The 27,922-nt window shown below is 36.7% G+C and overlaps 2 protein-coding genes across 3 annotated transcripts in view; both read right to left on the bottom strand.

The window, feature by feature from the left end:
- The window catches only part of NUP37 (nucleoporin 37), a 52,124-nt gene that overhangs the window by 18,033 nt on the left and 6,169 nt on the right, over nt 1-27,922 (bottom strand). For both annotated transcript variants that reach the window (XR_005719925.1, XM_040234862.1), the window contains exons 3-5: nt 22,141-22,265; nt 19,381-19,453; nt 17,015-17,109 (exon numbers count right to left, since the gene is read on the bottom strand). Coding sequence is in view for 1 of the 2 variants with exons in the window: in XM_040234862.1 (XP_040090796.1) it covers nt 17,015-17,109; nt 19,381-19,453; nt 22,141-22,265 (293 nt within the window). In the remaining variant the exon portion in view is untranslated. The remainder of the gene's footprint in view (nt 1-17,014; nt 17,110-19,380; nt 19,454-22,140; nt 22,266-27,922) is intronic.
- Nucleotides 3,467-4,631, bottom strand: LOC120858665 (protein farnesyltransferase/geranylgeranyltransferase type-1 subunit alpha-like). Its single transcript, XM_040234863.1, has one exon. The coding sequence runs from the start codon at nt 4,397-4,399 to the stop codon at nt 3,905-3,907; it is 495 nt and encodes a 164-aa protein (XP_040090797.1). The 5' UTR covers nt 4,400-4,631; the 3' UTR covers nt 3,467-3,904.

The following is a 27,922-nucleotide window of genomic DNA, read 5'->3' as shown; positions in this document are numbered from 1 at the left end:
ATCAAAGGGCTGAACACCACAGTGGTATCACCAGTACACGATCATATAAAATTTCAGAAAATTCTTTCATCATTTTATAACTTTCCACTCTATTACACTCTTTTATTAACACACTATTTCATGGCCTTGACTTAACAGAGATCTGCAAAGGTGATCAAAAGATTTTACTATAATTTTTGGATGGTTCTTATAAAGACATTAAATCCTTACGTTTCACTCACTAGAGGTAAATTCAATACAAGCTGTCTCTTTTATCTCATTCTTAAAGCTCTTATTAGAACTATGAAATAATTAATCTTGATTCAAAATGTTATAAAACACTAGAGGAAATTTTAGAAGACAAGCAGAAAACTTTATTTCTGTAATTATTTAACCATACATTATAATGAATAGTATACATTCTCCTGATTTCACTTTGTACCTGTAATTATCAGGCATCATTTAACTGCTCCTAAATGTAGACTGATCTTCCAAGCAATGCTCTCTTGGCCTATCTTCAGAAGGCTCTCAGTCTCCATTTTTCTCTGTTTCCCATAAGGACTAATTTTAGGTAAATCACTTATTTTGTGATCTTAGCTGGGGTAGGGTTCAGGGAGGAACACTGTCTTAACGTGGATCTTAAAGATGCAAATATACATGAGCAGAAGTATTATGGGAAGAATTTAGCTAACATGGGATATATAGAAGAGAGTTGATAAACACTCTATTTCTCTCATAATAATTTTCAAAAAACAGCAATATTGGCTTAGTGGATATCTAAGGTAATTCAGTATTCCCTTATCTAGCAATTTGGTTATATTCCTTAAAAAATCATTATTTTGTATGTCCCACCCTTCCTCCCATTCTAGTTAAATTGATGACCGCTAGAACATGACAACTACTAATATTCCATGTTTTATAGACAAAGTGAATGGCACATTGCACGCCTCTATTATTTTAGTCTTGAACTAAGAATTCCTTGGTTTTTGGAAGCCAATTTTCCTTCACCATAAATTTTATCTAATATTTTAAAAGATTACTGGGGAGGAGGAGGAAATGGATTTAGTTCTGACATCTTCTGTAGTTACAGTGAGTACTGCATCTTCTATTTCTTTTGTATCCCCCAAAGTACTAAATGTTGGCTATACTAAACATGTTTAATAAATACTTGTTGATCTGACTTGTTCTTACAGAACAGTACTGTTTTTAATATACAAGAACATCTGTTATTTGGCACTGACTAGGGATGAGATGTTCTGTATTAGTGAGTTTTTAAAATAATAAGCTTAACCCATTAAACACTTAAACACCATTTTTACCTTCTTTGAGAAGGAAGGGGATAATAAATCTTTCTAAATATGCATTTACTTACCTCTCAAAAATAATAATTTTAACTTTCTTCAGATGATGCTAGGTCATAATTTGAGGTACAAGTACTTATATTTTCCTGTACATAAATGTATGTATATGATAGATCTATATATGGAGGACATGAAGAGGGACTGTAAAAGAATGGTGTTCTAACATGAGGCCGAATGACTAGCAATCCTATGATTTACTTGGGAATTCTTTCCTTAAACACATCTCTTGTCAGATATTTGTTTGGTAATGGCATTTTTTTTTTATAAAGACATGGTGACAGACACAGGATTGTACTCATTCCTTCACTCACTCACTAAATACTTAAAAGGGTACTCTTCTAGGGCTGGGATGACTCTAAGGTAGTCAAGCATGGCTGACCCTGCAAAATCCCTTAGTGAAAAGGGCAGTCTACTCTAGGATCATTTTCCTTGTCCTCTGCAAAACTCCATTTCTCCTTTCTTGCTCCTCATCTGAAAGTTGGCCTAATGACATATGAATGAATATGACATTTTCGTTTCAAGAATTGGTACTAGAGTGTTTTAGCGTAAGTATCTTTCAAAAATGATTCTTCCCAAGCAGAAGATGAAAACATGTCTGTAGATATTACACTAAGTATAATTCTATCAATTTTATTAAACCCTACATAATGCTTGACTTTGATCAGGGCATAGAAATAATATGAACATTTGCTTTTTCAAAATATAAAAAGATAAAAACTTCAATTGGAGAATCTACCAAATAGTATTTTTGAGGAGTAAATGAATTAATTTATATAAAACAGTATGGTCACCTACTATTAACTGAATCAAAATTTCTCAACAGGGCATGGTTCCAACACCTAGTTACAACATTTCTGACTGTCCTAATGAGTGGGGTGCTATAAGCATTTAGTGAAAGGGAACCAGGGATGCTAGCCATTCTACATGACTTTTGAATGTCACAGTAAAATTGAGAAATACTAGATGGGGCCTAGTATTAGGTGGAGCCTAATAGGTGGGGCCATTTCAAGAGAGGAAATATGTTTTTTTCAGTCTTTGTTAGTGTTCCATCCCATGTCGTAACAGTGAATTACTCTGACACCATTCATATAAAAATTGGCTAATTTGCAAGATTATTGTCCTTCCCTATTTTTTCAACTTGACAGTCTATAATCTGTCTTGTCAGGTTATTTCTATTTTGATTAGCCTTTATTTCCATACTCTTTCACTTCCCATAGTATAATTTTTTTTTTAAATTACTACGGACTTCAGTTTTTAGTCTAATACCAAGTTCTGCTCAAGGTTATGACATTGTAGAACTCCAGATGGCACTATTTACATTGTACTCTGTAAGCCATAGCCCTGGAATTGCGCAGCTTGGCAGCTTTGCCTCTGCCTTACATTTTCCTGTTATCTTATTTTTCCAATACTCAAATTTATTCCTTGTAAAGAGTGAAAAGACTACATTTTACTATATCTTCTTATGTGGTCTTGTCTGAACATATATACACTGTACTGCTATTCTGTAACTACTTGCTTTTTTATAGATATGTGTAATATAATTAAAACATTTTACTATATAATATTAAAATATTAATATTTTATAGAAATGTGGTACAATCACAATATTTTTATCATTATATATTTTGATAGGTTATATTTTCTATGAGGTTCATTCAAAATTGTACACTTTTTTTTTCTCATTCTTTTTTTTTTCCTTTACAATATTGTATTGGTTTTGCCATACATTGACATGAATCTGCCACTGGTGTACATGCGTTCCCCATCCTGAACCCCCCTCTCACCTCCCTCCCTATACCATGCCTCTGGGTCATCCCAGTGCACCAGCCCCGAGCATCCTATATCATGCATCGAACCTGGACTGGCGATTCGTTTCACATATGATAATATACATGTTTCAATGCCATCCTCCCAAATCATCCCACTCTCGCCCTCTCCCACAGAGTCCAAAAGATTGTTCTATACATCTGTGTCTCTTTTGTTGTCTCGCATACAGGGTTATTGTTACTATCTTTCTAAATTCCATACATATGTGTTAGTATACTGTATTGGTGTTTCTCTTTCTGGCTTACTTCACTCTGTATAATAGGCTCCAGTTTCATCTACCTCATTAGAAGTGATTCAAATGTATTCTTTTAAATGGTTGAGTAATACTCCATTGTGTATATGTACCAAAGCTTTTTTTTTTTTAAAGCCTCAAATGCTTTATTAAGAATGTCCTCCTTGCTGTCACACTGGTTTTCTAGCATGTCGTCATAGATATCCACGAGAAAGGCAATTAGGTAGGGAGAGCTGTGACTTGGTTGTAAATCAAGTAATTGATTTAACAGATTGGGATATTTGGAAAGACCATGATCCTGCAAAATCCCTTTCAAATAATTCCACGCACTTTCATTATGTGGGACTAGTTTGATCATTTCCAGATTGTACTGGACTTCTCTCTCCAATATAGCATGATCGTTACAGCCCGTAGTGTTAGAAATTATGAAATATCTTTGGTTCTAGACAGAGTTATTTCTCACATCCTCTTTAAGAAGTTGGTCTACATATTGCAGTTCATTATCTCAAAGTTTAAATTCCTGAATAACCCATTGTCGGTGTTGCCAGGCATAATTCTTTGCATCCTGATTAAGAATATCTGCAATAAACTCAAGCTCCTGTGATGGGTCTCTCAGCCATTCCACCAGCACTCGCCTATGATGCCAAACTTGATTGTTTTGGGGCTGCTCCTCAATTATTGCCAAGATGTAGTTCATTTCCTCATGTAGATCCTTCTGAAGTGACTTTAAGAGTACTCTCTGGACATGCCACACTGTGTAATTGGCTGCATTTAACTCAATACCATCTCTGGTTAATTTAAAAGCCTGCTCACTTCTCTTGTCACGCTGCAGGACAGCCCGGAAATAATCACAGATGTCCTGAAATTTCTCACTATAGATGATCTTGACCACTGGATTGGGGCCATCATTCTGCAGCATTGGATCTATTTCAGCCCATTCTGCTCTGAACCTGTACAGGACATAGGTGGGCAAGTCCAGACTCAGGAACCAGTTGTCCATAGGGGACGCTGCTGCCGCAGCCTCTTCCTGTGGCGGCTGGGGAGGCGGCGGAGGAGGATGGGGCTGAGGAGGCTGCGGCAGCTCCAACTGACTGGGCTCCCTGCCCTGCTCAATCTCCCAACTCCGTTGGCAGCCACCATCACTGCTCTGCCCCGAGCTGAGGAGGCGGAGGAGGCCCCGCCCCCGGGGCTACCAAAGCTTTCTTATCCATTCATCTGCTGATGGACATCTAGGTTGCTTCCACGTCCTGGCTATTATAAACAGTGCTGTGATGAACACTGGGGTACACGTGTCTCTTTCAATTCTGGTTTCCTTGGTGTGTATGCCCAGCAGTGGGATTGCTGGGTCGTACGGCAGCTCTATTTCCAGTTTTTTAAGGAATCTCCACATTGTTCTCCATAGTGGCTATACTAGTTTGCATTCCCACCAACAGTGTAAGAAGGTTCCCTTTTCTCCACACCCTCTCCAGCATTTATTGCTTGTAGACTTTTGAATAGCAGCCATTCTGACTGGGGTGAAATGGTACCTCATTGTGGTTTTGATTTGCATTTCTCTGATAATGAGTGAGGTTGAGAATCTTTTCATGTGTTGGTTAGCCATCCGTATGTCTTCTCTGGAGAAATGTCTGTTTAGTTCTTTGACCCATTTTTTTGATTGGGTTGTTTACTTTTCTGGAATTGAGCTGCAGGAGTTGCTTGTGTATTTCTGAGATTAATTCTTTGTCAGTTGCTTCATTGGCTATTATTTTCTCCCATTCTGAAGGCTGTCTTTTCACCTTGCTTATAGTTTCCTTTGGTGTGCAGAAGCTTTTAATGTTAATTAGGTCCCGTTTATTTTTGCTTTTATTTCCAATATTCTGGGAGGTGGGTCATAGAGGATCCTGCTGTGATTTATGTCAGAGAGTGTTTTGCCTATGTTCTCCTCTAGGAGTTTTATAGTTTCTGATCTTACATTTAGAGCTTTAATCCATTTTGAGTTTATTTTTGTGTATGGTGTTAGAAAGTGTTCTCATTTCATTCTTTTACAAGTGCCTGACCAGATTACCCAGCACCACTTATTAAGGAGATTGTCTTTTCTCTATTGTATATTCTTGCCTCCTTTGTCAAAGATAAGGTGTCCATAGGTGCGTGGATTTATCTCTGGGCTTTCTATTTTGTTCCACTGATCTAGATTTCTGTCTTTGTGCCAGTACCACACTGTCTTGATGACTGTGGCTTTGTAGTAGAGCCTGAAGTCAGGCATGTTGATTCCTCCAGTTCCATTCTTCTTTCTCAAGACTGCTTTGGCTATTCGAGGTTTTTTGTATTTCCATACAAATTGTGAAATTATTTGTTCTAGTTCTGTGAAAAATACCGTTGGTAGCTTGATAAGGATTGCACTGAATCTACAGATTGCTTTGGGTAGTATACTCATTTTTACTATATTGATTCTTCTGATCCATGAACACAGTATATTTCTCCATCTATTAGTGTCCTCTTTGATTTCTTTCAGCAGTGTTTTATAGTTTTCTATATATAGGTATTTTGTTTCTTTAGGTAGATATATTCCCAAGTATTTTATTCTTTTTGTTGCAATGGTGAATGGAATTGTCCTTAATTTCTCTTTCTATTTTCTCATTATTAGTGTACAGGAATGCAAGAGATTTCTGTGTGTTGATTTTATCTCCTGCAACTTTACTATATTCATTGATTAGCTCTAGTAATTTTCTGGTGGAGTCTTTAGGGTTTTCTACGTAGAGGATCATGTCATCTGCAAACAGTGAGAGTTTTACTTCTTTTCCAACGTGGATTCCTTTTATTTCTTTTTCTGCTCTGATTGCTGTGGCCAAACTTCCAAAAGTATGTTGAATAGTAGTGGTAAAAGTGGGCACCCCTGTCTTGTTCCTGACTTTAGGGGAAATGCTTTCAATTTTTCACCATTGAGGATAATGTTTGCTGTGGGTTTCTCATATATAGCTTTTATTATGTTGGGGTATGTTCCTTCTATTCCTGCTTTCTGGAGAGTTTTTATCATAAATGGATGTTGAATTTTGTCAAAGGCTTTCTCTGCATCTATTGAGATAATCTTATGGTTTTTATCTTTCTATTTGTTAATGTGGTGTTTTACATTGATTGATTTACGGATATTAAAGAATCCTTGCATCCCTGGGATAAAGCCTACTTGGTCATGATGTAATATCTTTTTAATGTGTTGTTGGATTCTAATTGCTAGAATTTTGTTAAGGATTTTTACATCTATGTTCATCAGTGATATTGGCCTGTAGTTTTTTTTTTTGGGGGGGGGTGATGGTGGCCTCATGGAGTGAGTTTGGAAGTTTACCTTCCTCTGCAATTTTCTGGAAGTTTGAGTAGGACAGTTGTTAGCTCTTCTCTAAATTTCTGGTAGAATTCAGATGTGAAGCCGTCTGGACCTGGGCTTTTGTTTGCTGGACGATTTCTGACTACAATTTCAATTTCCGTGCTTGTGATGGGTCGAACATTTTCTATTTCTTCCTGGTTCAGTTTTGGAAAGTTATAGTTTTCTAAGAATTTGTCCATTTCTTACAAGCTGTCCATTTTATTGGCATATAATTGCTGATAGTAGTTTCTTATGATCCTTTGTATTTCTGTGTTGTCTGTTATCTCTCCATTTTCATTTCTAATTTTATTGATTCCGTTTTTCTCCCTTTGTTTCTTGATAAGTCTGGCTAATGGTTTGCCAATTTTACTTATCTTCTCAAAGAATAAGCTTTTGGCTTTGTTGATTTTTGCTATGGTCTCTTTTGTTTCTTTTGCATTTATTTCTGCCCTAATTTTCAGAGAAGGCGATGGCACTCCACTCCAGTACTCTTGCCTGGAGAATCCCAGGGACGGGGGGAGTCTGGTGGGCTGCCGTCTATGGGGTTGCAGAGTCAGACACTACTGAAGCTACTCAGCAGCAGCAGCAGCTGCCCTAATTTTTAAGATTTCTTTCCTTCTACTAACCCCGGGGTCCTTCATTTCTTCCTTTTCTAGTTGCTTTAGGTGTACAGTTAGGTTATTTATTTGATTTTTTTCTTGCTTCTTGAGGTAAGCCTGTATTGCTATGAACCTTCCCCTTAGTACTGCTTTTACAGTGTCCCGCAGGTTTTGGGTTGTTGTGTTTTCATTTTCGTTCGTTTCTATGCAGATTTTGATTTCTTTTTTGATTTCTTCTGTTTTTTGTTGGTTATTCAGCACTGTGTTGTTCAGCCTCCATATGTTGGAATTTTTAATAGTTTTTCTCCTGTAATTGACATCTAATCTTACTGCATTGTGGTCAGAAAAGATGCTTGGAATGATTTCAATTTTTTTGAATTTACCAAGGCTGTATTTATAGCCCAGGATGTGATCTATTCTGGAGAAGGTTCCGTGTGTGCTTGAGAAAAAGGTGAAATTCATTGTTTTGGGGTGAAAAGTCCCATAGATATCAATTAGGTGTAACTGGTCTATTGTATCATTTAAAGTGTGTGTTTCTTTGTTAATTTTCTGTTTAGTTGATCTATCCATAGGTGTGAGTGGGGTATTAAAGTCTCTCACTATTATTGTGTTATTGATAATTTCCCCTTTCATACTTGTTATCATTTGTCTTAAATATTGCGGTGCTCCTATGTTGGGTGCATATATATTTATAGTTGTTATATCTTCTTGAATTGATCCTTTGATCATTATGTAGTGTCCTTCTTTGTCTCTTTTCACAGCCCTTGTTTTAAAGTCTATTTTATCTGATATGAGTATTGCTACTGCTGCTTTCTTTTGGTCTCTATTTGCATGGAATATCTTTTTCCAGCCCTTCACTTTCGGTCTGTATGTTTCCCTTGTTTTGTGGTGGGTCTGTTGTAGACAATATATACAGGGGTCTTGTTTTTGTATCCATTCAGCCAGTCTTTGTCTTTTGGTTGGGGCATTCAATCCATTTACACTTAAGGTAATTATTGATAAGTATGATCCCGTTGCCATTTACTTTGTTGTTTTGGGTTCGACTTTATACACCCTTTCTGTGTTTCCTGTCTAGAGAAGATCCTTTAGCATTTGTTGGAGAGCTGTTTTGGTGGTGCTGAATTCTCTCAGCTCTTACTTGTCTGTAAAGGTTTTGATTTCTCCTTCATATTTGAGTGAGATCCTTGCTGGGTACAGTAATCTGGGCTGTAGGTTATTTTCATCACTTTAAGTATGTCCTGCCATTCCCTCCTGGCCTGTAGATTTTCTGTTGAAAGATCAGCTGTTATCCTTATGTGAATCCCCTTGTGCATTATTTGTTATTTTTCCCTTGCTGCTGTTAATATTTGTTGTGTTTGATCTTTGTTAATTTGATTAATATGTGTCTTGGGGTGATTCGCCTTGGGTTTATCTTGTTTGGGACTCTCTGGGTTTCTTGGACTTGGGTGGCTATTTCCTTCCCCACTGTAAGGAAGTTTTCAACTATTATCTCCTCAAGTATTGTCTCACGGTCTTTCTTTTGTCTTCTTCTGGGACTCCTATGATTCGAATGTTGGGGCATTTAACATTGTCCCAGAGGTCTCTGAGATTGTCATTTGTTTTAATTCGTTTTTCTTTTTTCCTGTTTCATTTATTTCTAGCATTCTGTCTTCTACCTCACTTATCCTATCTTCTGCCTCCATTATTCTACTGTGGGTTCCCTCCAGAGTGTTTTTGATCTCATTTATTGCATTATTCATTATTGACTGACTCTTTTTTATTTCTTCTAAGTCCTTGTTAAACCTTTCTTGCATCTTCTGAATCCTTGTCTCCAGCTTATTTATCTGTAACTCCATTTTGTTTTCAAGATTTTGGATCATTTTCACTATCATTATTTGGAATTCTTTATCAGGTAGTTTCCCTATCTCTTTTCTCTTTTGTTTATCCTGTTCCTTTACCTGCTGGGTATTTCTCTGCTTCTTCATCTTTTTTATATTGCTGTGTTTGGGGTGGCCTTTCCGTATTCTGGCAGTTTGTGGAATTCTCTTTATTGTGGAGTTTCCTCGCTGTGGGTGGGGTTGGACAGGTGGCTTGTCAAGGTTTCCTGGTTAGAGAAGCTTGTGTCTGTGTTCTGGTGGGTGGAGCTGGATTTCTTCTCTCTGGAGTGCAGTGAAGTTTCCAGTACTGAGTTATGAAATGTCAGTGGATTTTGAGTGACTTTGGAGAGCCTGTAAATTGAACCTCAGGGCTATGTTCCTGTGTTGCTGGAGTATTTGTGTGCTATGTCTTGCTCTGGAGCTTGTTGGCCCTTCGATGGAGCTTGGTTTCAGTGTAGGTATGGTGGCTTTTGGATGAGCTCTTGTGGATTAATGTTCCCTGGAGTCAGGAGTTCTCTGGTGTTCTCAGGATTTGGACTTAAGCCTCCTGCCTCTGGTTTTCAGTCTTATTCTTACAGTAGCCTCAAGACTTCTCCAACTGTCACTTCCAAGGCGGTTCCCTCTGTTTTAGTTTCTTCTGTTTGCTGGTCTCTTCAGTGTCTAATTTCCACCCTGATACAAGGGGGTGGTGGTGGACACTTTTTTAGGCTCACTTGTTCAGTCGTGCTGTGGGGAGGGAGGAACACTGCAAACAAATAACACTGGCGTCTGTGGGGAGTGCTCCCAGTGTCTCGGCTACACTGGGTTTGCCGCTGCTCACGGCGTGTGTTTTCCTGTCTACACTGCTTAGGTTCTAGGTTGCTCTGCCAGGAACTGTCTGAGGCTGGTCCTGGGTTGTATGCATTTCCCAGGCCCAAGCCGCTTAGGTTCAGGCACTCGGGTACTCCACAATGGCGCAGACTTGGTTGGGCCTGCGTTTTGTCCCCCTTCCAGGTCCAAGTAGCTCAGGTGACCAGGTGTTTGGTGAGCGCAGTTGCTGTGACTTATCGCCTCCCCCATCCCTGCCACTCAGTTTTCTGGGTGTACAGCCACCGCACCTTCTCAGGCGGATGTTGACTTTCCAGAATCCCAAGAAGTCTTGGTTAGCAACGAAGCCTGCTTGCAGTTTGGTAGATGATGCCTCTCTGGTGCACGACTAACCCCTTCCGGCTCTGGCTGCCCTAGCCTGCCTGTCTCCAGTGGGGGATGGGTCTGTCTGCAGCCAGCTAGCTCTAATCAATCCTTTGTTTGGTGATCGGGCCTGGCAGTTTTTTAGGTTAGGGCTTTTCACAGGGTAGCTATCCAGAAGTCTGGTTTGCTATCTCAAGTTAGTTCCTTCAGATTGCCCTCGGGGCATTCAGGGAGGTCCTTCCTTTAAGCAATGCAGCCCGTGCCTCTCTGCCCAGGCCCGGTTTGCTAGTGGAGGATGCGGGAATCTGCACTGCTTCTCTGCTGGGAGTTACTGTTGGGCACTTAATCTGTGGATTTTTAAATTATTTATTTATTTTTTCTCCCGGTTATGTTGCCCTCTGAGGTTCCAAGGCTCGCCACAGACTCGCCAGTGAGAGTGTTTCCTGGTGTTTGGAAACCTCTCTTTTTTAAGACTCCCTTCCTGGGATGGATCTCTGTCCCTACCTCTTTTGTCTCTTTATCTTTTATACTTTTTCCTACCTCCTTTCGAAGACAATGGGCTGCTTTTCTGGGTGCCTGATGTCCTCTGCTACCATTCAGAAGTTGTTTGTGGAATTTACTCAGTGTTCAAATGTTCTTTTGATGAATTTATGGGGGAGAAAGTGGTCTCCCCATCCTATTCTTCTGCCATCTTAGGACCGCCCTCCCCCCCCCAAATTGTATAGTACACTTTAGAAAATGTTTACAAAAAGGTAGTATTGGGACAGATAAAGAACTGTTAAATGAGAACTCAATTTTCTTAAGAACTTGCAGATATTACAGAATATTAAAACTAGATGAAATCTTAAATAAAAAGTCATATTACAGAATGCACATTAGTAAGAAATATCTAAAATATTAGATACAAATACTATCTTCTCACAGGATGAATTTGAAAATTGCCACTGAGAAGGGTGAATGAATTAAGAGTGCAGGTACTAGAGTCCGACTGCCTGATATTTGAGTTCCTCTTCTTAATAGCTATGTCCCTTTCCACAAATTATTAGCCTCTCTATGTCCTGTATCCCCATCTTATAAAAGGAGGGTAAAAATAGAACCTATCTCAGACGTGTTGTAAAAATTAAAATTACATAGGTAATTTAAAAAATAGTATTTAAAAAATTAAACTTACATAGGTAAGGCACTCAGTGTTGGTTAGTATGCAGTAAAGTACTCCATAAAATATTTAGCAATATTATTTTTATTATAATTCATTTACAGGAAATAAAACACCTGTGTGAGTCTTAGAGAAGCTTAAAATGGTTCTGAAATGATTATTTACAGGTTTAAAAATATATCGGTGATTACCAAGAACCTAGCACAGTGCCTGGCACATAGTAGATACTTGACATTTGCTGTCTGGATGAACTAGTCTACATATTTATTCTCTATACATTCATTCTCTGTATTAAGAGACAAACAAGTCACAACTTTTAATGGATAGACTGAGACATTAGTACAAATGAGACTATCTTCATTCTGACTCAGAATTTAGGTATTTTCAATAAAATAGGTTAAGTTTTATGAACCTCTTGAAGGGATAGAGTGTTTTGAAATGGTATCCCTAAGGACACAAATCTCTTACCTGATTATAATATTGTGTCTCCTTGAAAACGTCAAAGTCAAACATCTGAAGATATGCATAGATCAACAGTGTATGTAAAAGAATTTTTTTTTGAGTTGCAGAGAGAAACATTCTTTCTACTCTTTATAGTACAAAACGTGAAGAATCAATCTTGTAGCACTGTTTCATATTGTAGGATTACATAATAAAGCTTAGTATTTAAAAATTTTTATTCACCATTTAAATCGTTTTAAAGTGTATAGTTCAGGAGCACTTAGCACATTCACAATGTTGTGCAACCACCACCACTATCTAGTTCTAGAACATTTTCATAATCCCAAAAGGAAACACTGTACCCATTAAGCAGTCACTCCTATGTCTGGTCCTCCAACTTCCTGGCTACCACTAATCTGTTTTGTCTATCCATCTGCTGCTTCTGGAGAATTTACCTAACGGAAACACAGAGTATTTTATCTCTGACTACTTTCACTTAACATAGTGTTTTCAAGTTTCATCTATGATGTAGCATGTATCTATATTCATTTTTGTTTACAGGTGAATAGTATTTCATTGTGTGGATATCTGTGCTTAGTCGCTCAGTCGTGTCCAACTCTTTGTGACCCCATGGACTGTAGCCTGCCAGGCTCCTCTGTCCATGGGGATTCTCCAGACAAGAATATCGGAGTGGGTTGCCATACTCTCCTCCATGGGATCTTCCCAACCCAGAGGATCGAACCCAAGTCTCTTGCATTACAGGTGGATTCTTTACCATCTGTGCCACCAGGGAAGCCCATGTATGGATATACATTTATTTGTCCATTCATTTACTGATGGATATCTGGGTTGCCTCCACCTTTTAGCTATTGTAAATAGTGCTGCTAACATTCCTCTGTAAGTTTTCATTTGAATGAACACCTGTTTTTAATTCTCTTGGGTCTATACCAAGGATTGGAAATGATGGGTTACATGTTTAACATTTTGAGGAACTGCTGAACTCTATTCCATGATGGCTACACCATTTTACATTCCTACCAGCAAAGTATGAGGGTTTCAGTTTCTTCATATTCTTGCCAACACTTGCTTTTTCCTTTGTGTTTATAGTTATCTTAGTGCTCAGTGGTAGTTTACTTTGATTTTCATTTCCCTAATAACATTCAGCATCTTTTCATGTGCTTGTCAGCAATTTATGTATCTTCTCAGGAGAATCGTCTATTCATGTATTTTGCATATTTTTTTTTCTAAATTGGGTTGTTTGTCTCTTTATAATTGAATTAGAAGAGTTTCTTGTATATCTTGGATGACACTCTTATCAGATATATAATTTGCAAATACATTTTCCCATTCAGTGGAATATCTTTTCACTCCCTTAACAGGGTCCTCTGGTATTCAAAAGTTATAAATTCTGATGAAGCCCAATTTATTTATTTTTAATAGATGTGCTTTTTTGTGTCATAATTAAGAAACCATTACCAAATCCCAAACCCTAAAGCTTTGTCCCTGTTTTCTTCTTCTAAGAGTTTTCTAGTTTTAGCTGGATATTATTGAGGATTTTGCATCTATATTTGTAAGGAATACTGGTGTGCAGTTCTTTTTTGTGAAGTCTTTGTCTGGTTTTGGTTATCAGGATAATGATGGCCTCATAGAATGAGTCAGAAAGTGTTTCCTCCTATTCTACTTTCTGTAAGCATTTGAGAGACAGGTCTTAATTCTTCCTTAAATGTTTGGCAGAATTTACCAGTGAAGAATCTTGTCCTGAGCTTTCTTAGTTGAGAAATTTTTGATTACTGATTCAGTTTCTTTATTTTTTATAGGTCTATTCAGATTTTCTATTTTTTTTCTTGAGTTTTGGCAGTTTTGTGTTTCTAAGAATTTGTCCATGACACCTAGGTTATCTGATTTGTTGGCATATAACTATTCATAGTATTCTCTTATAATCCTTTTTATTTCTGTAAGGTTAGTAGTAATGTTCCCACTTTTTCTGATTTTTACCACTTGTAGTATTCTCCCTTTGTTTGTCTAGCTAAAGGTTTGCTAATTTTGTTATATCTTTTCAAAGAACCTCTTTTGATGTCATTGATTCTATTATTTTCCATTCCCTATTTTGTTAATCTTTGTTTAATCTTTCTTATTTCCTTACTTCTGTTAGTTTTGGGTTTCTTCTTTTTAAGCTTTGTAAGGTATCAATTTAGGTTATTTGAGTTCTTCTTTTTAATGTTAGTGTTCACAGCTATAAATTTCCCTCTGAGCACTGCTTTTACTGCATCCTATAAATTCTGGATGCTATGTTTTCATCTTCACTCATCTCAAAGTGAAATCTAATTTCCTTTGTGATTTCCTTTTTTACTTATTGGCTGTTTAACGAGAGTGTGTTGTTTACTTTCCATGTACCTGTAGCTTTTCCTTCTGTTAAAGGCTTTTAGTTCATTACACTGTGATTAAAGAAGATACCTTGTGTGATTAAAAAACTAACTTTGAGGACTAATAGATGGTTTATTTTAATGTGTTCCAGGTGCATTTGAGAAGAATGTACATTTGGCTGATGTTGGGAGTGTATGGATGTTTTATATAGGTCGGTTAGGTACAGCTGGTTTAAAATGTTAAAATCCTCTACTTCTTTATTGATCTAGTTATTCTATTTAGCATGTTCTTTAAAAGCATAGTATCACTGGCATACAATTCTAAATCCAAGATGACACAGGTTTTGAATATGATGGCACAAGATTTCACTAAGGTACCTATATCACCAACATACACAGATCCAGACTCCAGTAGACATCACTTTAGTACAATGACAGGAATGATTCCTGGGATATATTTGGCTCTATCTTCTACCCAAATTGCAGAGCTGCCATTTGGCTGGTGTCTTTATTTGTAACTGGGTAATGTATACTTTGAGTTAATGACGACAGTTGTACTGAAACATTTTCCTATTGTAGTTTGTCCCCTCAGAATTCCTACTTTCTATGTTACTACTCTTTCTTAAACTTCTTGATTTAGCTACATCTTCTGTTTCTTTTAAAGATCTTATCTGTATTGTTTAGCTTTTAGTCCAAGAGGTTTGACTTTGAAAGCCAATCAGAATTGTCCCTCTGGTTGGCAAATTAAGCTGATAAATACTACAGTTAGCTCCCCAGCCACTGCTGCAATGATATTATCAACCTCAAGTATCTCAGACTTACAAAAATAGGCACGTATTTCTTGCTTATGGGTCTGGGGACGCTCTATTTCATAATGCCAGATGGGTCCATGTCTGCTTAATGTATTTCTCACTCTGGGGCCGGTAGCTATCCAGGACATGTTTATCTTACAGGAGAAGACAGAGGATAGCAGGTCAAGACAAACCAGGTAAAACATTTAAAGTGTCCGCTTGAGTCACATCTGCTAACATTACACTGGCTTCAACAAGTCTCATGGCTAAAGTCAACAGAGCAAGCAAACTCTCTGTCCACAGGAGCATGGACGGGAGAGTAAGTATTTACTGAACAGTAACACCATCAACCACAGGCTAGCAAAGTAAGACAATTAGGAGCAATATAATAAATTTTAAGTTAAACTGATTCAAATTAAAGGACTCATTTTGAAGTTAAATCCTTTCTCCTATTTAGAGTAATAATGATTTTTTTTAAATAAAATGATAATAATAGAAGGTAGTAGACTTTTAAAAAATTCTTATCACTTGATAAAATAAAAAGGTGGCAACCCTCTGCTACTCCCCCAAATTTTAGGACAATTTTACTATTCTACAAAAATCCCAAAGTCTCCTACAAGAAATAAAAAATCACAGACCTCTGAATGTCATCCCAGGTCTCTGGGGGGTATTCACTATTAACAGGATATTCCTTGGCTTGCAAAGACACTCATTTTCCCCCCTCAAAGATTTCATTATTCCAAATGCTGTGATTAGGAAACTCCATGTGTTAGAGAACTAAAGTGTCATTATTTCTTTCTAGTGATTTAAGCTTTACATTAAAAAATGGTCCCACTAACTCTTCCGTCTCTATACAAACTCGGTTTTTTAACACTTGGGACTTTATTATCTTAATGTCATGTAAATCTTTTATGTCTCTAACATGAAAATCTTAACAGCCAGTACATAAAAAATAATGGCCTATGACTCTATAACTTTAAAAAGAGCTACTGAGAAGATTAAAATTTAAAAAGAAGTTAGTGGCTTTACTTCCAATGTGAAAGGACACATACTTAGTAGTTTTATATTTGTACAACTATTTGTAAATACTAGCAATTTTGTCATAGCTTTATCAAACATTAAAACTATGCAAAATAGCAGAGCAGTGGTTTTTGTTTTCTTTGTGTGTGTGTGTGTGTGGTTCAGTTTGGTCACAGCACTGTTAAAGCTAACGAGGCAACTGGCATTTCTCTAATGACTGCTTTACTTCTGATTCCTTAGCTTATTTCCACCTCCTACACTTGGTCTTCATCTTGTTCTTTACTTGTGATATTCTCCAGCTTTAGGTACTAGTAAAATGTTATAGCTACCTCATCTGTTCAATCTAGGCGGGGGTGAGGGGTGGGGGTGGTAAGGTGGAAGAATATAATATTGAAATGTACTATATTGAGTATCTACAGAAAAGCTTTAGAAAGAGACTTTTGACTTTGTCAAAACACTAAATTCCCCATGAGTCTTGCTTTAGCAAATGAGATTCTCAGTTCATTATTAAACATTAACTTACCAGATAGAATCTGTGAAATGACTTCACAGAATGGCAAATGCTTTTTATTATCCTACTGATTCTGTTCAATGTTTGACCTGATATATACTTAGATTTCATAAATGTACAAACCTAAAATAAGAGGGAGAGAGGCACCCAAGAGCTAGTTAGGGAATTTTCCATTAACTGAGATGAGAATTCAACTTACTGGTTTTGAAACTCCTGTTGGTACCATACTTACACTTTAAATAAAGTATGCTTCTTTTATAACATTTTGTGGAATATATGTAGAAATTTACATTTTCTTTAATTTTTAAAATGTAATTCTCATTAACATAAGATGAAAATTCAAAACTTTTGTTGTAACGTAAGCAACATACCTGCATGTATGATCATCACTCACACTTGCAATTTCTTGGCCTTCTCTGGGATCAAATACCAAACCATTAATGAAATCTGAATGGCCCTCTAAAACCTGACATCAGGGGAAAAGTTAGTAAGAACACAAGAATCTACAATATTTCGACCTAATATTTTTACTTCACTGCATGCTTCTCTTTTCTATAAATATTTCCTAAGTAATCTGCAATTTTTAAAGCATGATTTATACACCCACTTTTTTGGAAGGTTTATTTTGGAAAGAAGCTGATCATTCAACACACTGTTATTAGCTTGATCTTTCTTTTCTAGTATGCATTTCTTGCAAAAACACACTTTGTTTTTATTTTTTTAACTGTACCTGTCCTCAAATCACCTCATTTCTCACTTATTACATAAAGCTTATACAAAAGTTAAAGCCAGGAGAACTTTCTAGGAGCCCTGCAATAAAAGTCCCCTTTTGATTTTCTGTCTCATACCTGCTGCTCTGTACACTGGCTGCTACCTAATAAACATATAGCAGGGGCTTCACCTTCTACTGTTTTTATTTATTTGTTCAATGTGACTGCCAGCACTTTAGACAGCTAGAATTATAAGTCCATTATAACAAGAACCCAGAAACCCTCTTTTGGCCACAGAAGGAGCAAACGGGAAGCTGTAAGTTAGAGGACTATGCATGCAGGTTAAGGTCCAATTAGTCTAAATCTTTAAAACTGAAATCCTGAATAGGCCTGTCAGATAGCAGATATTTAAATAATTTAATGGATATTGTTTTTGCTTCCTACTCACCTTCTAGACACTTGAATTTGATCTCAGTTCTAAGATTAATAAAGTGATTCTATTTGGTACTACTTACTATTTGGAAATGAGGGAGAAAAAAAGGCTTTCATTCAAACATTCTGGTGTAAGTTTAACAAGTCCAGGTCCTTCTTCAGAGCTTATGTCACAGTTTTTATAAGCCACATCACATTAACTATTTAATGTTTATTTTAACTGGCAATAATAGTTAATAACTATTGACTTTTGATGGGTCAAAATTCTATGTGTCACTGTACACTCAGATGTTCACTGATATGGCTTTAAATAAACTAATATATACAGTGCATTTATTATGGTAAAATTGTATATAACCCATTGTATATAACTTAGAGCATAACTTTTACTGTTTTCTAAATGATTACGTTTATAGTTTACCTTTGTTTTATAATATTATTCATAGGTTTTATTTACTAGAAAATCAGGAAGGCAATACTATTCTTATAAAAAAACATCATTCAATTTCAATCCAAACTAAGAGGTATTTAATGAATTTCTCCTCACTTTATCGAGAAATATAACACCATGTAAGTTTAAGGTGTATAACATGATGATTAGTACACAATGATACACACATACATTATGAAATGATTACCAAAACAGGGTTAGTTAAATGACTACCATGATAGGATTAGTTAATACTTCTATCACCTCACAAAATTATCATTTTTGTTTTGTGGTGAGAACTTAAAATCTCGTCTTTTAGCCACTAGCAAGATATAATACAGTATTGTTAACTATGATCATCATGACATACAGAAGACTCCCCCCCGACCGAACTTACTCCTCTTACAACTGGAGGTCTGTACCCTTCCATCATCGTCTCCCCATTTCCTACACCCTCCAACTTCTGACAACCACCATACTATTTTCTGTTTCTATGAGTTCAGCTTTAAGAAGAGCTCCTCACATAAGTGCAATCATATAGTATTTGTCTTTCTCTGTCTGACTTATCTTACAGGGTTATTTATCATACCAATAGAAAACTCACATATAGGGCTTACTGTGTAAAAAGCACTGTTCTAAGTGTTTTACATGAATTAGCTCAGCCAATGCTCATAATCCCATGAAGCAGATGCTCTGATCATCCCATTTTATAGGTAAGGAAAAGAACAAGAGATTGGGAATTTGACCAAACTCATACTGTTATTAAGGTGGCATAGCTGGGCTTCAAACCAGATGTTCTGGCTCCTGTGTCTGTGCCTTTAATCACTTTGTAGACCTGCCTTGCACTGCATTGTACTGAGCTTGTTCCCTTCAAGTTCACCTCTTACTCTATGTGTGTTCATGTCTATTATACCAAGTTTCTAATTCCCTCTCATTTCTGTGCTTACCTACTATTTTAATTTTAATAAGTGATATTAGATTTATAATTTGCAGTCCTTACTATGATCCTAGTTCCTTACTATAGCCTAACATAGAGTAAATGAGATTCTAAACTACATATTTCAAAGACAACCATAAAGTCATTTTAAATTGGGATAAATTCAATAAAAAAGCAAAAATAATAAATGTTTTGAAACAGATTTACAAATTAAACTTGTCAACATACCTTGTATTCATTTTTATCTTGAAGATCTGAAGTAAATAATCTAATTTTCATATCAGCAGCAGAAGTACAAAATCTGGAAGTAAGAAAACAAAAATAAGGCCATTTTTAGTCTAGGTAAGTGAAAGTTCTTCCCATCTTTAAACACCAAAGCTATCTTCATAACTCATAATCATGCTTTTGTTTGGGCAGAAGGGGGATGCTATGGCTCCATTGTAAAATCTGTTATACAACTATGGCTGAAAGTAGGGGACACAAATTTTTATTGGAAAACATAAAAATATTAGTATATGGGATTTGTCTCTTTAATTATAAAAGCACAGAATTTTATTATAAATCATTTATTTTATTATAAATATTATAAATTATTTAACACTTAATTTTTTCTTAAAGGTTTAAAATGGGGTTTAAAAAAGTATCTTCTTTTAGCCAGGTCAATATAAGGTATAAAAATATAGTTATACATGTATCTTAGCCTTTGCCTCCTTCAGTTATCTATAAGCCTTCTTACTTTAAGATACATTAAATTCTCTAAATTAGATGAAAGATAATAATCTTTTTATACCTATAAACGCTGGTGTATTTATTACTAAAAGTTGGAGTATTATCATACTGACCCTATTATTTAAGGTTATTGTTTAGATGTACATCAATGTATATTACAAAACAAACTAGTAATAAACAACTATTTTTTAACTAGTTTGCCTTTAATCCTAAAATTCTTAGATTCTTAGCATGTCAGATTATGGCTGAGGAAGAAAGAACTTATATATCTGTATGCACACGTATGTGCTCAGTCTCTCAGTCGTGTCTGACTCTTTGCGACCCCATGAATTATAGCCTGCCAGGCAGCTCTGTCTATGGGATTTTTCAGGCAAGAACACTGGTTGCTGCTGCTAAGTTGCTTCAGTTGTGTCCAATTCTGTGCGACCCCATAGATGGCAGCCCACCAGACTCCTCCGTCCCTGGGATTCTCCAGGCAAGAATACTGGAGTGGGTTGCCATTTCCTTCTCCAATGCATGCATGCATGCTAAGTTGCTTCAGTCGTGTCCGACTCTATGCGGCCCTATGGACAGCAGCCCACCAGCCTCCTCTGTCCACAGGAATCTCTAGGCAAGGATACTGGAGTGGGTTGCCATTTCCACCAGAGCAGTTGCCATTTCCTCCGCCAGGAGATCTTCCCTCTAGGTATCAAACCCATGTCTCCTGCATTGGAAGGTGGATTCTTTACCACTGAGCCAGCTGGGAACCCTTTGTATGGCTGTATTAAAAAATAGAGCTTATTTCCAATTGTCTTTAGGTAAATGAATATCATATGGATCTAAATTTCTCAAGTTTTGACTGCATTAAAGCTAATATTTTTTTCTCACCAAAAACATTTAGTTTATTTAATTTAAATAAAGCTTAAGTTAAAACAAGTCTCCTAATCTAGAGATCCAGATATGTTGGTAAGTTTCTGGTACCATGCCTTTTCAATGATTTAATTAAGAGTCATTGGAAGAAACAGGTTAATTATGCAAAACTAATTTCTGATAACAGAAATTGGATCAACAGTTGCTTAGGCAGGGGATGGGGTACAGGGATTAACCACAAGAATCACAAACAATCTTTTGGGGGGTCACAGAAATGCTATGTATTACTAGCATCTAGGTTATAAAAGTACATGCATTTGTCAACACGGATCAAACTGTTCCTTTAAGAGTTGAGTTCACTGTATATAAATTATCCCTTAATTTAAAAAAATTAGGTTAGCTCAGTAAGAGCTAAATTATGATTGTTAAATACTGTTTACTAAAAGAAGACATACATTTTAGAATTGACATTTATGGAAATAAGGTTAGTGTTTTGTAACAGACCTTAAATAACCTGACATATCATTGCCTTTGTGAAGAAGGCCTCAGCAAGTATGTTATTTTTTTTTTTCAAAAAGCAGTCATTCTTTTCAAATGTTTTCAACAAAACTGAAGCCCAAAGATTAGAACTACAGTTGGTGGCTCAGATGGTAAAGCATCTGCCTACAATGCAGGAGTGAAAGTGAAAGTGAAGTCGCTTAGTCGTGTCTGACTCTTTGCGACCTCGTGGATTATAGCCTACCAGTCTTCTCCATCCATGGGATTCTCCAGGCAAGAATCCTGGAGTTGGGTTACCATTTCCTTCTCCAGGGGATCTTCCTGACCCAGGGATCGAACCCGGGTCTCCCTTATTGTAGGCAGATGCTTTAACCTCTGAGCCACCAGGGGAAGCCCGGGTTCAATCCCTGGGTCGGGAAGATCTCCTGGAGAAGGAAATGGCAACCCACTCCAGGATTCTTGCCTGGAAAATCCTATGAATGGAGGAGCCTGGTAAGTGACAGTCCATGGGGTCGCAAAGAGTTGGACATGACTGAGCGACTTCACTTTCCTTTCCTCCCTTTATGTATGGGGCAGTAAGGTTGATTAACGACTCAATCAAATTTAGTTATTTTAACAAAGTTGCACTTTCAATAAGTGGTAAATTCAGTGAAGAATTTATGATTCATAGGAATCTCACATAAACAGCTTTGTAGTCAGGCTCAAACACATGCTTTAAGGCTTCTCTGCTATATTTGCATATAAGTCACAAATTTAAACAATAAGCCTAAATTATGAAATAATAGCAAATATTAAAATACCTAATACCTGGAATTGGGGAAATGGAGGAAAAACGTCCCCATGATCAGAGGCTTCAGATCACTTAACACAAAGGATATTAATAAATGCTGCATTTAATAATTTTCAACTTACTTGATTACTGGAGGCAATGAATCAAGTCTAGTCTCTGGGCTCCAAGCTATGCCATCAACTCTGACTCCATGGTGAAATGTTCGTAGTGTTTTATACTGAATTCCTTCAACGTCTGCTTCTTCCTCCTAAGCATACACAGTAAATGTTTAAATAAGTCATGAAAACAAACAATATAAAACTGTGTATTTTATTATAAGGAAGAATTTATCAGGGGGCCATGAATATTCTTTGGGGAAGTTCAAAAAGCAGATCAGATATTAGGCTATAATCCATGGGGTTGCAAAGAGTGAGACACGGCTGAACGACTTCACTTTCACTTTCTTTCAACCAGTTTACTGAACAGCAGCAAAAATATTCAAAGCTGTCTGTTATAAAATAACTCTCTAAGATAACTAAAAACAATATACTTGTTATACTTTATCTCAAGAGACATTTTATTCCTAATAGTAAATATATTTCACATCAAACACAATGAAAATACAATGCTCTAAGAATCAAAATGTTCTAGGTAAATGAAGTAACATGCATGGATTATCAAATAACAATATCAAAAATATATACTGAACACAGTTTTGATTATGTATAAGATACCTTGTACCTTATGATGCCTCAAAGTCATTATAGAGAGTATCAGTGATTTACACAGAAATAGTTGGACACAACTCAGCAACTAACACTTTCACTTTCATACATGTGTGGGACTGAACAAACTGTTGTTCACCTATACCATTACTATGAGCAGTGGAAGTGCAAATTAGTGATCAGGCTTTTAGATATTTGATTCTGGGTAAGATGTTTAATAAAGTCAGCTTATCTATTTGATTCAGTACTACTAAAATGATTTCAGTTTATTCTCATGGGAAGAGAAGAATGAATTTTGAAAAGTCAAGTCATCTTTGTCTGGCAATATGGACAATAACCTGAAAAGCTTTCTGACTACAAAAATAATGCAAAAATCCAAATCCAGAGAAGCAGAAAAGTATCTTAAGGACATCTGCCCATATCCAATAATTAGTAATGTTTGTTGGTAGGGGACAGAAGATAAAACTTAGTGCCTACACAAAGAGGGATGCAGATCAGGGACCTTTGCATAGATCCAGGACCTTTAAAGTGGAAGTAGGGAAAACAAAAACCCCAAATCAAAAGTGCCATGCAAAATATGTAGCCTGGCTGAAGGCCAAGAAAAAGAAGAAAGTAACTTGTGAGAAATCTCAACCATTGGCTGGCCCTAATATAAGTTTGAGGCTTGAATTCACATTAACTATGTGCCCCAGAAAATGAAAACTTATTTCAAAATGTCTATATGTTGTTAGTGGCCCAAAGCACTTGACGAATAAAGGCAAATTCTTTTTGGATGAACTTCCTCTACCCAGGTCTCAAAATTCTCACAAATATAGTTCAATCAAATAAGATCTTACATGCATGCACTGCTACATATGAAAACAAAATACCACAAACACAAACAGAAGAATCAACCTGGAGACATTAAAAAATCAGATTAAAAAAATGTATTTTTGAGGATGTAGACAAGAGAATCAAAAAACATGACTAAGCAACATGAGAGATTACCCAGAATGACCAGACAGGTATTAAAGAACTAAATGAAAAAGTATAGATGAAAATACTATCATGAGAAAAAAATAAACAAGGCTCAGAGAAGCTGGAAGAGATTTGAAAAACTTATTCAGAATGTAGTTAAGACAAAAAGCCTGGCTTGGAGAATTTTGAGCATTACTTTACTAGCATGTGAGATGAGTGCAATCGTGCGGTAGTTTGAGCAGTCTTTGGCATTGCCTTTCTTTGGGATTGGAATGAAAACTGACCTTTTCCAGTCCTGTGGCCATTGCTGAGTTTTCCAAATTTGCTGGCATACTGAATGCAGCACTTTCACAGCATCATCTTTCAGGATTTGAAATAGCTCCACTGGAATTCCATCACCTCCACTAGCTTTGTTCGTAGTGATGCTTTCTAAGGCCCACTTGACTTGGTTTTAGAAAAGGCAGAGGAACCAGAGATCAAACTGCCAACATCTGCTGGATCATGGAAAAAGCAAGAGAGTTCCAGAAAAACATCTATTTCTGCTTTATTGACTATGCCAAAGCCTTTGACTGTGTGGATCACAATAAACTGTGGAAAATTCTCCAAGAGATGGGAATACCAGAGCACCTGACCTGCCTCTTGAGAAACCTATATGCAGGTCACGAAGCAACAGAACTGGACATGGAACAACAGACTGGTTCCAAATCGGAAAAGGAGGACCTCAAGGCTGTATGTTGTCACCCTGCTTATTTAACTTCTATGCAGAGTACATCATGAGAAATGCTGGACTGGAAGAAACACAAGCTGGAATCAAGATTGCTGGGAGAAATATCAATAGCCTCAGAAATGCAGATGACACTACCCTTATGGCAGAAAGTGAAGAGGAACTAAAAAGCCTCTTGATGAAAGTGAAAGAGGAGAGCGAAAAAGTTGGCTTAAAGCTCAACATTCAGAAAACAAAGATCATGGCATCTGGTCCCATCACTTCATGGCAAATAGATGGGCAAAGAGTGGAAAGAGTGTCAGACTTTATTTTTGGGGGCTCCAAAATCACTGCAGATGTTGATTGCAGCCATGAAATTAAAAGATGCTTCCTCCTTGGAAGAAAAGTTATGACCAACCTAGATAGCATATTCAAAAGCAGAGACATTACTTTGCCAACAAAGGTCTGTCTAGTCAAGTCTATGGTTTTTCCAGTGGTCATGTATGGATGTGAGAGTTGGACTGTGAAGAAAGCTGAGTGAAGAAGAATTGATGCTTTTGAACTGTGGTGTTGGAGAAGACTCTTGAGAGTCCCTTGGACTGCAAGGAGATCCAACGAGTCCATCCTAAAGGAGATCAGTCCTGGGTGTTCTTTGGAAGGACTGATGTTGAAGCTGAAACTCCAATACTTTGGCCACCTGATGCAAAGAGCTGACTCATTTGAAAAGATCCTGATGCTGGGAAAGATTGAGGACAGGAGAAGGGGACGACAGAGGATGAGATGGCTGGATGGCATCACTGACTCGATGGATGTGAGTCTGAGTGAACCCCGGGAGTTGGTGATGGACAGGGAGGCCTGGTGTGCTGCGATTTATGGGGTTGCAAAGAGTTGGACATGACTGAGTGACTGAACTGAACTGAACTGAAGACAAAAAGAGATGTTAAGAGGGATTCAGAGAGTAGTTCCACCATATAGCTAACTTGGGTTGTAGGAGAAAGCAGTCAAGGGAATGGGGGAAGAGGCAAGATTTGAAGAGATAACGGCAAAGGATTCTTCATACTTGATTACAAGCACCAATATGTATATTCAGATAGAACAATAAATCCCAGGCAGCTTAAAAAGAAATCAGCAGCTAGACACTATACAGTAAAACTTCAGAACACACAAACTCTCACATGTGTGTGTGCATATATGTGAGAAGAGGGGAATGAGGGAGAAGGAGCAAGAGTGAGATAAGGGTCTTAGCAATAGCAATCAGAAAGAAAAGATAGGTGTCCTATAAAAGAGTAATAATTAGAACAACCATCAGTTTCATAGCAGAAACACATGCAGGAAGTCAGTGAAATATCTTCAAAATGATACGAAAAACTGTTGAACTGTAGCCACAACAAACTAGTGTTTCAAGAATGAAGCTGTTTTAAAGGTATTTTCATAAAAACCAAAACCAACGATTGGCATCAATAAAGTCTCACTAAAGGATCTTCTAAAGCAGGGGCTGGCAAACTATGACCAAGGAGCCAATTCTGGCTTATGGTCTGCTTTGGCATGGCCCACAAGCTGAGAATCATTTTTATATTTTTAAGGAGTTGTTAAAAAACAAATAATAATTTGCAACAGACACCTTAAATGGCTGGTAAAGCTTAAAATATTTACTATTCCACAGAAGAAGTTTAAGCTTTTTCTTATAATAAAGAATATCTTTCAGGGAAAGAAAAATGACCCCAGAAAGCAGACCTGAGATGTAAGGAACAGTGAGTGAAAAATCAAAGGCAAACATGTGGATTAAACAAACGTTAGACACATAAAACAATGCTGAATTTGTGGGTTGAAATGAAAAGAAAAATGATAGAGAACTAATATATAATAATAATATAAGTCTGCAGTGGGTGATAACAGTTCAAGTGTCAAAGGTTCTTGCTCTATTCATGAAGTATAGATATGAATTTTAGCTTTGTCTAATTAAGGATACATATTAAATACCTTTGGTAACCATTAAAAGAGAAATAACATGTAAACTTCGAAACTATCAAGGAGGAAAAAGATGAAAGGAGAAGGTAACAAAACACATGGAATATGCACAGGAACATGCATACTACACTTTCAATAGGAAAATACTTCCTAATGAGGAATAGATTAATCGTGGTATTTTCATATTATAAAATATCATACTACAATGAAGATATATGAACTTTGACAAGGGAGAATCTAATAGTTAATTTGGTGGTGGTGGTGCTCAGTTGTGTCTGACTCTTCACAACCCTATGGACTATAGCCCACCAGGATCCTCTGTCCATGGAATTTTTCAGGCAAGAATACAAGTGGGTTGCCATTTCCTACTCCAGGGGATCTTCCCGTCTCAAGGATCGAGCCCATGTCTCTTGTGTCTCCTGCACTGGCAAGTGGATTCTTTACCACTGGGCCACTCGGGAAGCCCTTTAGTAACAAAGAGAAAGATACAGAATAATTTCACTGATACAAAGTTTAAAACATGAAAAACAATATATTGATTTGCAACACCAACACATGGAAACTGAAGAAAAATGAAATTTCACATGTGGTTACATCCTGAGGCTGAGAAGAAAAGGAGGTAAGGAAAGAAAACCCAGGGGGCTTCAAAAGAGTTGCTGTTCTCTTTCTGAAGCTAGGTAGTAAGTATACAGGAATCTACTATTATTCTTCTTTATACTTTTTATCAGTAATATATATTTTAAAACATACTGTATAAGCTTAAAATATTGTCATTTAAAAAATAAATCATCTTTCTGTTATTTAAATCAAAACCCTACATGGATCTAGAGACTAAAGCAAAAATTTTCATGACAAAGTTGCCCAAGGAATCTTCTGTGTTAAGTGACTGTAGTTATCCTTTATGTTTTTTAGATTATAAAATAGGATCTGGAGGAAAATTCAGGTGAAACTTGATATTTAATTGAATATACATGTCTATATAGATAGAAGTTATGTGAAGGATTGTTCTAAGAATTCCATTCATCCTGAATCTAAATCCAAAGATTTACAATGTGGACTTTAATTGAATCCTAGTGGATGTGTTGATTTTTCCAGGATAGCCTTTGGAATCCTAGCACAATCATTTCACAAACATTACATATACCTTTCTCTACATAATTCAGATACCCCTTGAAAATAACTTTACATTTCAGGTGAACTTAACAGAAAAAACTTTTTCCATAAAAACATAAAAAGGGAAACAAATGTATTTATCGAGGAAAAAAAAAGTCAAATTTTATTACTTCATAATTTGTCTGTATAATAACTGTATAATTAACAGCTAGATATGCCAAGGCAGCAATCACTAAGGAACTTAAAAATAAGGTTAGGAGCCTAATCACAGCTGACTTTATAGATTGGGTTATATCTATTTTTCCACATTGACAAACTAATCTTTAAAAATGAACTTTTGACCATCAAAACACACTATTTCTGCTAATGTAACAACAGTATTGACAATTAGGTCCTATAGTTTGTTATTAAAGTACATATGGAGTTATTGGGTGGTCATGGGGATAAAGAAATCCCAGT

Source organism: Oryx dammah, unplaced genomic scaffold (assembly GCF_014754425.2).
Source record: "Oryx dammah isolate SB20612 unplaced genomic scaffold, SCBI_Odam_1.1 HiC_scaffold_29, whole genome shotgun sequence".
NCBI classification, from domain to species: Eukaryota; Metazoa; Chordata; class Mammalia; order Artiodactyla; family Bovidae; genus Oryx; species Oryx dammah.
This window is presented reverse-complemented; position numbering and strand designations above follow the sequence as displayed.